This window comes from Mustela nigripes, chromosome 16, assembly GCF_022355385.1.
Source record: "Mustela nigripes isolate SB6536 chromosome 16, MUSNIG.SB6536, whole genome shotgun sequence".
Lineage (NCBI taxonomy): Eukaryota > Metazoa > Chordata > Mammalia > Carnivora > Mustelidae > Mustela > Mustela nigripes.
Window position 1 is genome coordinate 5,876,632 of NC_081572.1, and position 11,464 is coordinate 5,888,095.

Sequence of the window (11,464 nt, forward strand, 5' to 3'; positions counted from 1 at the left end):
CCCTAGGTCAGGTAACTTCCGTGAGAGATAGCGAGCACAACTTGTGCCCAGCGCGGGGCAGGTTCGTCCTTTTGTCCAATCATCGCCTAGATTTGGGGATGGGGGAGGGGGAACTTCTAAAGACACCCTGACCAGGAAAGGGGCGGGTTTAGGCTGAGCTGGGGCCACGGCAGCCCGTCGAGGTGCCGCACGATGCTTGGCACTCCAGGGAGCCAATAGGAACGAAAAAGGCTATTTGAATTGGCCAATACCGGCAGGGTGGGGGCGGGCTTTCCCGAGCCTTACAAAGGCTGCGGCCGGCGAGGCAGGCGGTGGCAGAGGTTCCTGCAGCGGTCGCTGGCAGTGGGGTGGGGAGCAATTCTGCGCCCCTCGGACCCGACCCTTTCAGCGCTCTGCTCCTGCTCCAGCCTACCTCGCTCCTCGGCACCATGACCACCACCACCACCTTCAAGGGAGTCGATCCCAACAGCAGGAATAGCTCCCGGTGAGGCTGCGGGGCCGCACCCGCCCCACGAGGAGCTCGGGGGGCGGGAGCGGGGGCGGGAGGGCGGCTGCCCGGTGGGGCCACTGAGGCCGGGCGGCCGGTCGTTGGCGGTAACGTGCCTCGGGCGCCGCGCTCGTGCCGGGGCGGGCGGCGGGGCTCGGCCGTCGGCCCCGTCTTTGTGCCGTCCCGCAAGCCCGGCGCGCCAGCCCCGCCCGATCCCCGCTCCTCTCCCATTCATTCCTGCCCCCCGAGCGAGGGGTCTGCCGAGAAGGGCCGGGGCTGCTCGCCCTCGCAGTGCTGCGGGATTTTGGTAGTCAGGCCATGCGGAGACGGTTCGCTTCCTTCCCTTTGCGGCGCGGCTGGCCCGACTTCAGGGCGGTGGTCTTGGCCCCCAGGTACTTGGGCAGCCCCCGGGGCGCCCCGATCAGGCCCCATTGTCCCACCCCTGGCCAAGCGCTCATGCCTCTAGCCCGGGGCAGGTGGCGGCCCCGCGCCCGGCGCGGCTGTCACCTCTTGCGGCCGCAGCGACCGAGTCTTGCGGGCTCCTACCCGCTGGGGCCCGCCCGGCAGGTGGCATTTGTGGTCGGGCGGGGCTGGTCACGGCGACCCCCACGCCCGTCCGGGACCCAGCCGTCAGTCCTCTGCGAAGTGCTTCCCCTCCGCTAACAAAGGAAAGACCCCTGCTCCTTCCCCTCCCGCGCCCACCTCCGAATGCGCAGGAGGGGGGGCGGTGAGCCAGTCCGAGCGGGTTTTCTGCGCTCAAACCTTCGGACCTCGGTCTTTGCAGCCCACCTCTTTCCCTTCCCCCTTTGACGTTCGCCAAATGAGTTCGTCGCTGGCCCGGGTTCCCGAGCTGGAGGAGGTTTCCTGTTCTTGGGCGGGGCCGGAGACATCCATTGTCTCTTCCGTACTGTCTCCACCTGGGAAGCCAGGGCCTTTCTGGCCAGTCTTGCTACAGCATTGGGGGAAGAGGACACTGGGTGTTTGGACTGGAACCCTTTTCCAAGCCCTTGCCTGACTTGGTGGAAGGGTCTGTAATCGGTGGAAGGTGTCCACATTGTCTCGGCTAATTGCACGCTGTTCTTTTAAGGTGGATACAGACATTTCTGGGATCCTGCTCAAGGCTTGTAGGAAGCTTAGGTTCCACTTTTTCTGGGCATCTGTTCTTCATGGATCACGACCTGCTGTCGTGTGCGACCAGCCTTGGGGTCCTGGGCAAGTGGCACAAAGGGAGCCATTTTGTGGGGCTAAGAAGACGGCTGTGAAATAGTGCTTCACCGGGGTTGGAGAACTTGGGGACAAAAAACTGGGCTCAGCAGTGAGTCTTGGGCGGGAGGTTGACATCCCTTTTCAACTCATTCCTTTCCCTTATACAATGTGGAAAAGAGTGGGAAAGATTTAAAAAACTATAAATTGGTTGGTCCTGGCAGGTTGGGGACCTTGATTAGGACAGACCTATGAAAATACTGGTCACTCCCTCTTCTGTTGTCATCCTTGCAATGAGATCATTTTTTTCAGAGGCCACTGGAACACACTGAACCTTGGTTTTTCTTTTGTGCCATGTGGTCAACTTTGTGCTGGTCAGACTGTAGTGATTGGAATGTGAAAATCGACACATTATGTAAAAAAATCAGGTATTATCTTTTGGGGTTAAGTTCTGTTTAGTGCTTCATAAAGAATTTCAGTAACCAGGTCAAATGAATCCTCATGCTAGTTTTTTGATATGTATATTGGAAATGGGAGACAGGAGTGATTTTTGTTTGTTTGTTTTGCAGAATAAATGTTTTCATTCACCTTTTGTCATCAGTTTCCCTCCCATATTGTGATCTCAGGACTAGAGCTTTGTCCTTGTGTTTACTTCTTACCTTTCCTTCTTCTGTAATCTCACCGAATTCTCCACTTGTTTCTGCAGTAACATTTTCCTGGCTCCATAAGCACATTATACATTTAGGCTAGTAGGGGAATGATCTGCAAAGATCACGTGCGAACTCTGAGGTTTAAAGAAAGAAGAAAGAAAAAGTAATTTTTAAAAAATTGCTGTCCATAGTTCATGGGCACATTTTTGTTGAATCTCAAATATGTAATCCTGGGTTAGTTCAGAAAGAATAGGAGGATCTTAAAAAATTAAACGGAAATAATTTCTGTCTTATGATCCAAATCCTTTGTTTGGGGATGTCTCACTGTTACAAATGGGCTCTACAACAATGACGTCATTGGAGTAGGTATTACCTGCTATTGCGGGAGGAACACAGACCTTTAAAAAAGTTGGGTGCTCAGAGCTTTGACTTTCTTTTTAAGCTGGTGTTTGGGTGCTAGTATTCTTTTTTTTTTCAACACCCCCAAATATTTCCCAGCCTGTTAGGGTTCTGGAGATTTTCATCTTGGTAAAATAATTCATGAGGGTTTAATTATGGAAAGGAAAAAAAAAATCATTCTAATCTCTCGGGAGTGAAGGGGATGATATTGAAGCAAGTTAATTTTGATTTTATTTCAGGTGTCTTTGTTGATTTGGGGAACAAGGGATAAAAAGCTGGTTGCTTCAAACTTTACCATGAGAGAAAGCCTATTAAGAATTTATAACACACCTTTAATTATGATTTAAGCAGCTTAATTAAATAAACCTACAATTATCATCTTTATAAAATGTATGCCTGGATATACTTGCCTTTTTTTTTTTTTTTAAAGATTTATTTATTTGAGAGCGAGAACGAGTGGGCAGAGGGGTAGATGGAGAGGGAAAGAGGGCATTTCAAGCAGATTCCCTGCGGGGTACGGAGCCAGATATGGGGCTCAGTCCCACAACCCACGAGACCATGACCACAGCTGAAACAAAGAGTCAGAGGCTTAACCAACTGAGCCATTAAAAGCGAGCCTGTTGAATTAGATAGAACAGAGCCCAGCAAACTATCACCCAAGGGCCAAATGCCGCAGGTGCCTGATTTTTAATATTCATAAATGGGTGTAAAAAAAAAAAAGATTCATTTCTTGACTTGTGGAAATTACATGAAAATCAAATGCAATGTTTGTAAATAAAGTTTGATTTGAACAGAGCTGTGCTCCTTCGTTTTCAGATTGTCTGTGGCTGCCTTTGTGCGACATGACAGAGCTGAATAGTTCCGAAGACCACATGACCCATGGGTGCCTGGGTGGCTCAGTCATTAAGCCTCTGCCTTTGGCTCAGGTCATGATGCCAGGGTCCTGGGATCGAGCCCCACATCGGGCTCCTGCTCAGTGGGGAGCTGCTTCTCCCTCTCCCATTCCCCCTGGTTGTATTCTTTCTTTCTTTCTTTTTTTTTTTTTTAAAGATTTTATTTATCTATTTGACAGAGAGATCACAAGTAGGCAGAGAGGCAGGCAGAGAGAGAGGGAGAGCCCTGCATCGGGCTCGATCCTGGGACCCTGGGATCATGACCTGAGCCGAAGGCAGAGGCTTTAACCCACTGAGCCACCCAGTCGCCCCGGTTGTATTCTTTCTCTCTCTCTGTCAAATAAACAAATAAATTCTTGGGGGGAAAAAAAGACTGCATGACCCACAGGCCAAAGACATTTACTTTCTCGGGCACTTGACACCATTAGGAGAGGATCTGCCATCCTTTCCTCCATGTAGACCCGACCCTCTTTGAGCCTATGGAGGGTTCTACTGATGGACTTCACGGAGGACGTGGAGGTTTAAGAGATGGGCTAGGTTTTGAAGAGTCCTTGAAAAAAGGGTAGAGAGTGCTCTAGGCCGGAGTAAAAGTGGGAGTAAATACCTCAAAGTGGAGATTAACCAACTATTCAGGGAAAGGTGAGGAAAGGGGCTTGGCTGGATTGGTGAAGAAGGTAAGATCTAGATAAGATGGCGAGCCCTGCTGTTGGTCACATCTCCTCAGTCCCGCCTGGGCTTTTTTTTTTTTTTTTTTTTTTAAGATTTTATTTATTTGACAGACAGAGATCACAAGTAGGCAAAGAGGCAGGCAGAGAGAGAGGAGGAAGCAGGCTCCCTGCTGAGCAGAGAGCCCGATTCGGGCCTTGATCCCAGGACCCTGGGATCATGGCCTGAGCCGAAAGCAGAGGCTTTAACCCACCGAGCCACCCAGCTGCCCCCGGCTGGGCTTAACCGAGGCTTGCTCCTGCTAGTTTGCAGGGAGGAGGAGCAAGGTAGGAAGGGGTGCGGCGTTAGGGAGCGCAGGCCAGGGTCCGCTGCAGCCGGGGGAGCAGAGGGCCAGGGTTTCAGTTGTAAGATGCGAGGGCACAGGGGTGCACACAGACAAGCACATGCTGTGGCCAGTGGGAAAGCTAGGACTGTCGATAGAAGGAGTGTCCGGGAATTCCGGAACCCAGAAGCTGCCATTAAAAGAATTTTAGACTGGAGCTCCTGCTCATTTGGTGGAACCTGGGACTCCTGATCTTGGGTTTGTGAGTTCAAGCTCCACGTTGAGTATAGAGATTACTTAAAAAAAAAAAAAAAATCTTAGGGGCGCCTGGGTGGCTCAGTGGGTTAAGCCACTGCCTTCGGCTCAGGTCATGGTCTCAGAGTCCTGGGACCCAGCCCTGCATTGAGCTCTCTGCTCAGCAGGGAGCCTGCTTCTCCCTCTCTCTCTGCCTGCTTCTCTGCCTACTTGTGATCTTTCTCTGTCAAATAAATAAATAAAATCTTTAAAAAAAATAAAATAAAATGGGGCCCCTACGTGGCTCAGTGGGTTAAAAGTCTCCCTGCGACTCAGGTCATGATCCCAGGATCCTGGGATCGAACCCCACGTGGGGCTCCTTGCTCAGCAGGGAGCCTGCTTCTCACTTTGCCTGCGGCTCCCCCAATTGTGCTCTCTATCAGATAAATAAAATCTTAAAAAAGAAGAATTTTAGATTAATGGCAATCCAGAAGAATATGAAGTATAAAACAGGACACTGAAATTTATCTGAAAGCACAAACCCTGGATAACACTGTGGTGTTTGTGCTTTTAGTTCTGATGCAGTATCTTGTAGCTGTCTGTGTTCCAGGTTCTGTTCTAGGCAGAGTCTATAGGCTATCCTTAGAAAGCCTTACAAGGCAGCTACCGTGAACCTCTTCTCCTTGCAGAGAAAACCAGAGCATAGAGAGAGGGTAAGCAGTTTTCCCAAGGTCACACAGCTAGATAAGTGTATCTCTCAGTATATACATTGTTCTATGTAACACGTGATTGCCCTTCTGTTATCCAACGTTTTTCATTCACTGTGTTTTGAATAACTTCTGACATCTACCAGTGAAGGTAAATCTGACCCTGATGTATACAGCTTTCTGTTGTATGGACATGCTTGGATAACTAAACCCCCTACTAAGGGCCAGTTAGGGTATTACCAATTTTATTTATAGAGTAACATTTTTATAGGAGTGTCCTTGTACATATTTCTGGTTATCCGATAAGGATAATTTCTGGAAGTAGAAATGCCAGTTCATATAAAAAGCCAACAGTTGACATATGCTATCAAAATATCCTTTAGAAAGCTTGTACAAATTGGGGGCATCTGGGTGGCTCAGATGGTTAAGCGTCAGCCTTCGGCTCAGGTCATTATCTCAGGGTCCTGGGATCGAACCCTGCGTTGAGCTCCGGGCTCAGCAGTGAGTTTGTTTATCCTTCTCCCTCTGCCTGCCCTCCTGCTTGTGCGTCTCGCTGTCTCGGTCTCTCTCTCAATAAAAAAATATTTTTTTAAAAGAAAGTTCGGGCGCCTGGGTGGCTCAGTGGGTTAAAGCCTCTGCCTTCGGCTCAGGTCATGATCCCAGGGTCCTGGGATCGAGCCCCGCATCGGGCTCTCTGCTCTGCAGGGAGCCTGCTTCGCCCTCTTCTCTCTGCCTGCCTCTCTGCCTACTTGTGATCCTGTCAAATAAATAAATAAAATTAAAAAAATAATAATAAATAAAATAAAATAAAGTTTGTAGAGATTTATACTCTCGTACTTTAATTAATGCTGGAAATTGTCATTTTTTCATATTTACCAGTCTAATAAGCAAAATACATATCCCTTTGTTTTATTTATTCTTATTTTTATTTTTAAAAATTTTTAAAGATTTTATTTATTTATTTGACAGAGATCACAAGTAGGCAGAGAAGCAGGCAGAGAGTGAGGTGGGGAAGCAGGCTCCCTGCTGAGCAGAGAGCCTGATGCGGGGCTTGATCCCAGGACCCTGAGCTCATGACTTGAGCCAAAGGCAGAGGCTTAACCCACTGAGCCACCCAGGCGCCCCTATCCTTTTTTAAAATTTCACTTATTTGCTAGTGGGATTGCATTTTTTTTTTTTTAAAGATTTTATTCATTTATTTGACAGAGATCACAAGCTGGCAGAGAGAGAGAGGAGGAAGCAGGCTCCCTGCTGAGCAGAGAGCCCGATGCGGGACTCGATCCCAGGACCCTGAGATCATGACCCGAGCCGAAGGTAGCGGCTTAACCCACTGAGCCACCCAGGCACCCTGGGATTGCATTTTTAATGTTTAGAGGCTACCCACATTTTTAAATTGCCTGTTAGTATTTTTTGTCCCATTTTCCTCTTGTGATTCCTCTACTTTTTTTATTTTTAAGTAATCTCTACACCCAACATGGGGCTTGAACTCACAACCCCAAGATCGACAGTCACACGATCAACTGACTGAGCTAAACAGGCGCCCCTCTTCTGCTTTAAAGATTTGTTTATTTTAGAGACAGAAGAAGTGCATGCGTGAGTGGGGGGAGGGGCAGAGGGAGAGGGTGAGAATCCTCAAGCAGACCCTGCTGAGCGTGGGCTCAGGGGCTCTATCCCACGACCCTCAGATCATGGCCTGAGCTGAAACTGAGTCGGACACTTAACCGTCTGAGCTGCCCAGGCGTCCCCAGTGGCAGCCTTTTTGGGAGAAAACTGACAGAATTCTGAGGAGAAACTGACAAACTCTTCATTGTAGTAGGAATTGTTAATAGATTCTCTCCTTAAGTGATAAAACATACTTAAAAATCAGTAGATTAGAACAACTCACAGTTAGCAGGCTTTATCCTAGTAGATCTATAGAACATTGGCAAATACACGTTCTTTTCAAGCATATATAGATTTCTTAAGTTGACCACATATTAGGCTTTAAAAGCACCTTTCCTCAAATTTCAAAGGACTCATGTCATACAGGCAGTTGTCTGTATTATAGTTAAAAGCTAGAAATTAATAAACCAAAAAGACCCCTATATTTGGAAACATAAATGTACTCTTCAATGATGTATGCGCCGAAGGAAAAAATAATGGAAGTGCGAAAACATTTAGCATGCAACAGTAGTTTTTAGAAAATCAAGACTTAGAATGCCCTTAGAAGGGTACTTAGAAGGGAATTTACCCCATAAGTGTTTAATTTTTCCTTCGTTTTCTAATGTAAGGAGCTGTATGCAAATGAAAACTGTTATTTATTTGGAAACTTGGATGACATGGACATCCTCCTGTAAAAATATTTCTCAAACTGATTAAGAAGGAGACCAGACTACTCCTATCCCCAATAACGGAATAGAATCAGTAGTTAGAAAATCATCCCGTAAGACCATGTCCATTTCTCTTTCTGAGTAGTGATGGGACAAGTTAAATTGAGTTCTTCCAGGGAGGAAGCACATTGATCAATCCAAGACAGGACGCTCTGGAAATGTCCAAGTGCTGGGTTTCATTGCTGAACTGAAAGCTGTAGAGGGTGTCCAGTGGTGCCTGGTAATCGAAGATGCTGGGAGTCTTACGCCCGTGTCTCTTGTGGACTTCCTCCTGTGGCCGGTCCCTTGTCATTACTAGTGAGAACACTGCGTGCCTTACAGGTGTGTAAATGCGGCTCGCTGGTGACGCCAAGACAGGAGGAGACTATCATCAGCTCTTGGGTTTCCAAAATGATCAACTTTTACATGTATACTCTAGCGTTTTTAGTTTTGTTGAAAATAAAAGTGGAAGTGCGTTATGAATACATAAATAAAGAGATGTGCTTCCAAACTTCTTTGCAAATATATCCAGCCACGCCCATTAGGCGAGGTCTGGTAGGTCTTTGTTAAAAGGGGACATGAACCAGGCTGTTTCAGCTGCTTTGGGCATCAGACAACCTTACTGCAAATATTAAGTCTTTTTATTGAGAATAGTTGACAATACAGTATTATATTAGTCTCAGGTGTACACCATACAGCGTTCGACAATTCTATACACTATGAGATGCCCACCCTGGTGAGTGCTGTCACCGTGGGTCCCCACACAAATCTGTTACAACATTATTGAGTATATTCCCTTTGCTGTACTTTTTATCCTGTGACTTGTTTATTTCATACCTGGAAACTGGAACCTCTTAATCCCCTCCCCGTCGTTTATCTATTCCCCCCCACCCTGGCCCCTCTGGCCAGTTTGTTCTCTGTGTTTGTGAGTCTGTTTCTGGGGTTTTTGTGTTTGTTCATTTGGTTTGTTTTTTTAGGTTCCACATGAAGTGAAGCCATGTAGTATTTGTTTCTGTCTGACTTAGTTCATTTAGCATCATATCCTCTGCATCCTTCCATGTTGTCTCCAGTGGCAAGGTTTCATTCTTGTTTATGGCTGCGTAATACCCCACTGTGCATCTGTCTGTACCAGATCTGCTTTATCCATCTATCAGTGGACACTTGGGTTGCTTCCATACCTTGGCTGTTGTAAATAATGCTGCAGTAAACTTAGGGGTGCATATATTTTCCAAATGAGTGTCTTTGTTTTCTTCCGGTAGATATCCAGAGTGGAATTACTGGTATTTCTATTATCAGTTTTTTCAGGACCCTCCATATTGTTTTCCACCGTGGCTGCATCAATTTACATTCCCACCAACCACCATGCGTGAGGGTTCCTTTCTCTCCACATCCTTGTCAAGACTGTTGATTCTTGTCTGTCTACGACTGGCCATTCTAACTGGTGTGATCCAGTGCCGAATTTATACCATGATGAATCCATTCCTCTCCCTTGTTGGGGGCGGGGTAGGAGGAACAAATGGGTGAGAGAAATGAAATGAAAGGGGTTTGAAGACATTTATGCCGAGAAGTCTTTGGTATGACCTGAAATGGATGTTTTGCCATTATTCCAAGGGTTTTGCGGCCTCCAGGCGGTGGATCCAATTTTTCATTAGGCTTTGATGAACCAACAGAACAGCCTGTGAGGAGGAACAAAATGGCATCTAGCATCTTCGGGACACCTGAGGAAAATCCTCCTTCATGGGCCAAGTCGGCAGGTACTGCTTATATCGGTGGTCACTGGTCAAAAGGGACAGACCCAGCATGAGTAACTACAGTTGGTTTTCTGTGAGGAGCAAAATCCAGCTCAACCATAATGAGATCAACAACAGTTTAAGCTTGTCAGTGGAGGAAGGACTGGGACCAAAAAGTCTCGAGGGGTCGGAATAGGGACTGGGGTCAAATTGGGTTATTTGGTGGGATTTTTAAGCTCTCAGTTAACCCTCCTAACAGTGTTAGCTCATTTTGTATATGAGACTAACACGAACATCACTCATGAAAGCAGTGTTTTTGCTTTAGTTCTGTCCGTTCCTCAAGAAAGTGTGATTTAATTTAGGTGCCAAGTCTAGTGGTGGCCGACAGGATTCTGAGTCATCTGGACCCCAGAGAAGGAACTCTTCTGAAGCGAACGCTGGAGACTTCTTAGATCTGAAGGTCAGTGTGACAACACGGGACAAGGGCTTTGAGGTTAATACAGTTTAGAAATTCACTTCTCTCCTGTTGTACTAAGAGCGTCAGTTCTGCCACTGGAGTCTGACATAATTAGGAGAGGGACGGAGGCCATATTGGGAATGGAAGATCGATAAAGAATAAAGTCGGAAAAGTGAGGTGACGTGATCTGAGTCTGTTCAGATGTCTCTTCTATCAGTAGGATTAGTCTCTCTCCTTCACTGTTGATTTCGGGAACTAATGGAGCACACTTACTTCCTACGTAACTCATATGTAGTAGCATTTGTGACTTCAGAGATTGTTCCTGTTGTTGGCAAACATTGCCCTGTTGTTCTGAGCTGAACTGCACAAGACTCCAGCCTGGGCTTTACCCTCAGTTGTTTGCAGAGGACCATGGTCCCAGTGCCCCCAGGGATGTGTCTGGAAGCAGGGACCTCAGAGCACACACAGGCATCAGCTGTGCAAGTGTGGAAAGACCTGTGTGGGGCTTTGGAATTTATAGAGGCCCTTCAACAGCTAGATAAAGAGAAAGGAGAGAGAATATGGAAGGATAAATTTTACCAGTTTCCCATTCTGATTAAAGGATCCTCTGAAATCCTAATTGATATTAGGTCACTGACGTAAATGTTCACGTTTTTTGGTGTGTTGGATATTGCTGGCACTGGGGCAACCTGTCATGTAGCATTTTTGTTCAGCGTTGTCCAAAAGTAAGTACAAGTTGTAATGGAATCGTGTTGCGGCCTGACCCTGAACTTGACTGCATCAAAATGAAATTTCATATTTGGTTTCAAACAGATAGTACCCTGTCAGAACCGTGACTGCTTTATTTGCTTGTTATAAAATTAAAATCTGGAGTAAATTTTTAGGGGCACCCGGCTGGCTCAGTCAGAGGAGCATGTGACTCTGGATCTCAGGGTCATGAGTTTGAGCCCCATGTCAGCTATAGAGATTACTAAAAAAAAATAATAATAATAATACTTAATTAAATAAAAATAAAAACTGAACTAAACTTTAAATTTCTTTTCTTTTCCAGGGAGAAGGCGACATTCATGGTGAGTCCTCCCGAAGCCCTGGTTTCTGGTTCTGTAAATGGTTTTTAGCATAGATTGGAATTTGAAATTGAAATCGTGTCTTGGGGAAAAAGAGACTGGGGAGTGAAACCTGGCTTTGCCCCAAGCGCCTGCGCGCACTGGCTTTGGAGGAAAGAAAAATGAAACCGGGAAGTTAGTGAGCACGGCCGCATGTGTATCTGCTGCGGTGAGCACCATGTCAGAAATGCCGCAGGGACAGGAAACGGAGTCTTTCACTTATATGTGTCTGGTAGTCTTTTTTTTTTTTTTTTTTTTTTTT

At 46.7% G+C, this 11,464-nt stretch overlaps 1 protein-coding gene and 1 long non-coding RNA gene across 2 annotated transcripts in view; one reads left to right on the top strand and one right to left on the bottom strand.

Annotated features, from left to right (window-relative positions):
• The first annotated feature begins 267 nt into the window (after positions 1–267).
• JPT1 (Jupiter microtubule associated homolog 1) overlaps positions 268–11,464 on the top strand; it is a 17,043-nt gene continuing 5,846 nt past the window's right edge. Inside the window, exons 1-4 of the mRNA XM_059380282.1 lie at positions 268–484; positions 9,521–9,663; positions 10,002–10,099; positions 11,148–11,166. Coding sequence (XP_059236265.1) covers positions 429–484; positions 9,521–9,663; positions 10,002–10,099; positions 11,148–11,166 — 316 coding nt within the window. The 5' untranslated portion in view covers positions 268–428. The remainder of the gene's footprint in view (positions 485–9,520; positions 9,664–10,001; positions 10,100–11,147; positions 11,167–11,464) is intronic.
• The window catches only part of LOC132004152 (uncharacterized), an 18,015-nt gene continuing 8,687 nt past the window's right edge, over positions 2,137–11,464 (bottom strand). The window contains exon 3 of the long non-coding RNA XR_009400431.1: positions 2,137–2,474. This is a non-coding gene — a long non-coding RNA (uncharacterized LOC132004152). The remainder of the gene's footprint in view (positions 2,475–11,464) is intronic.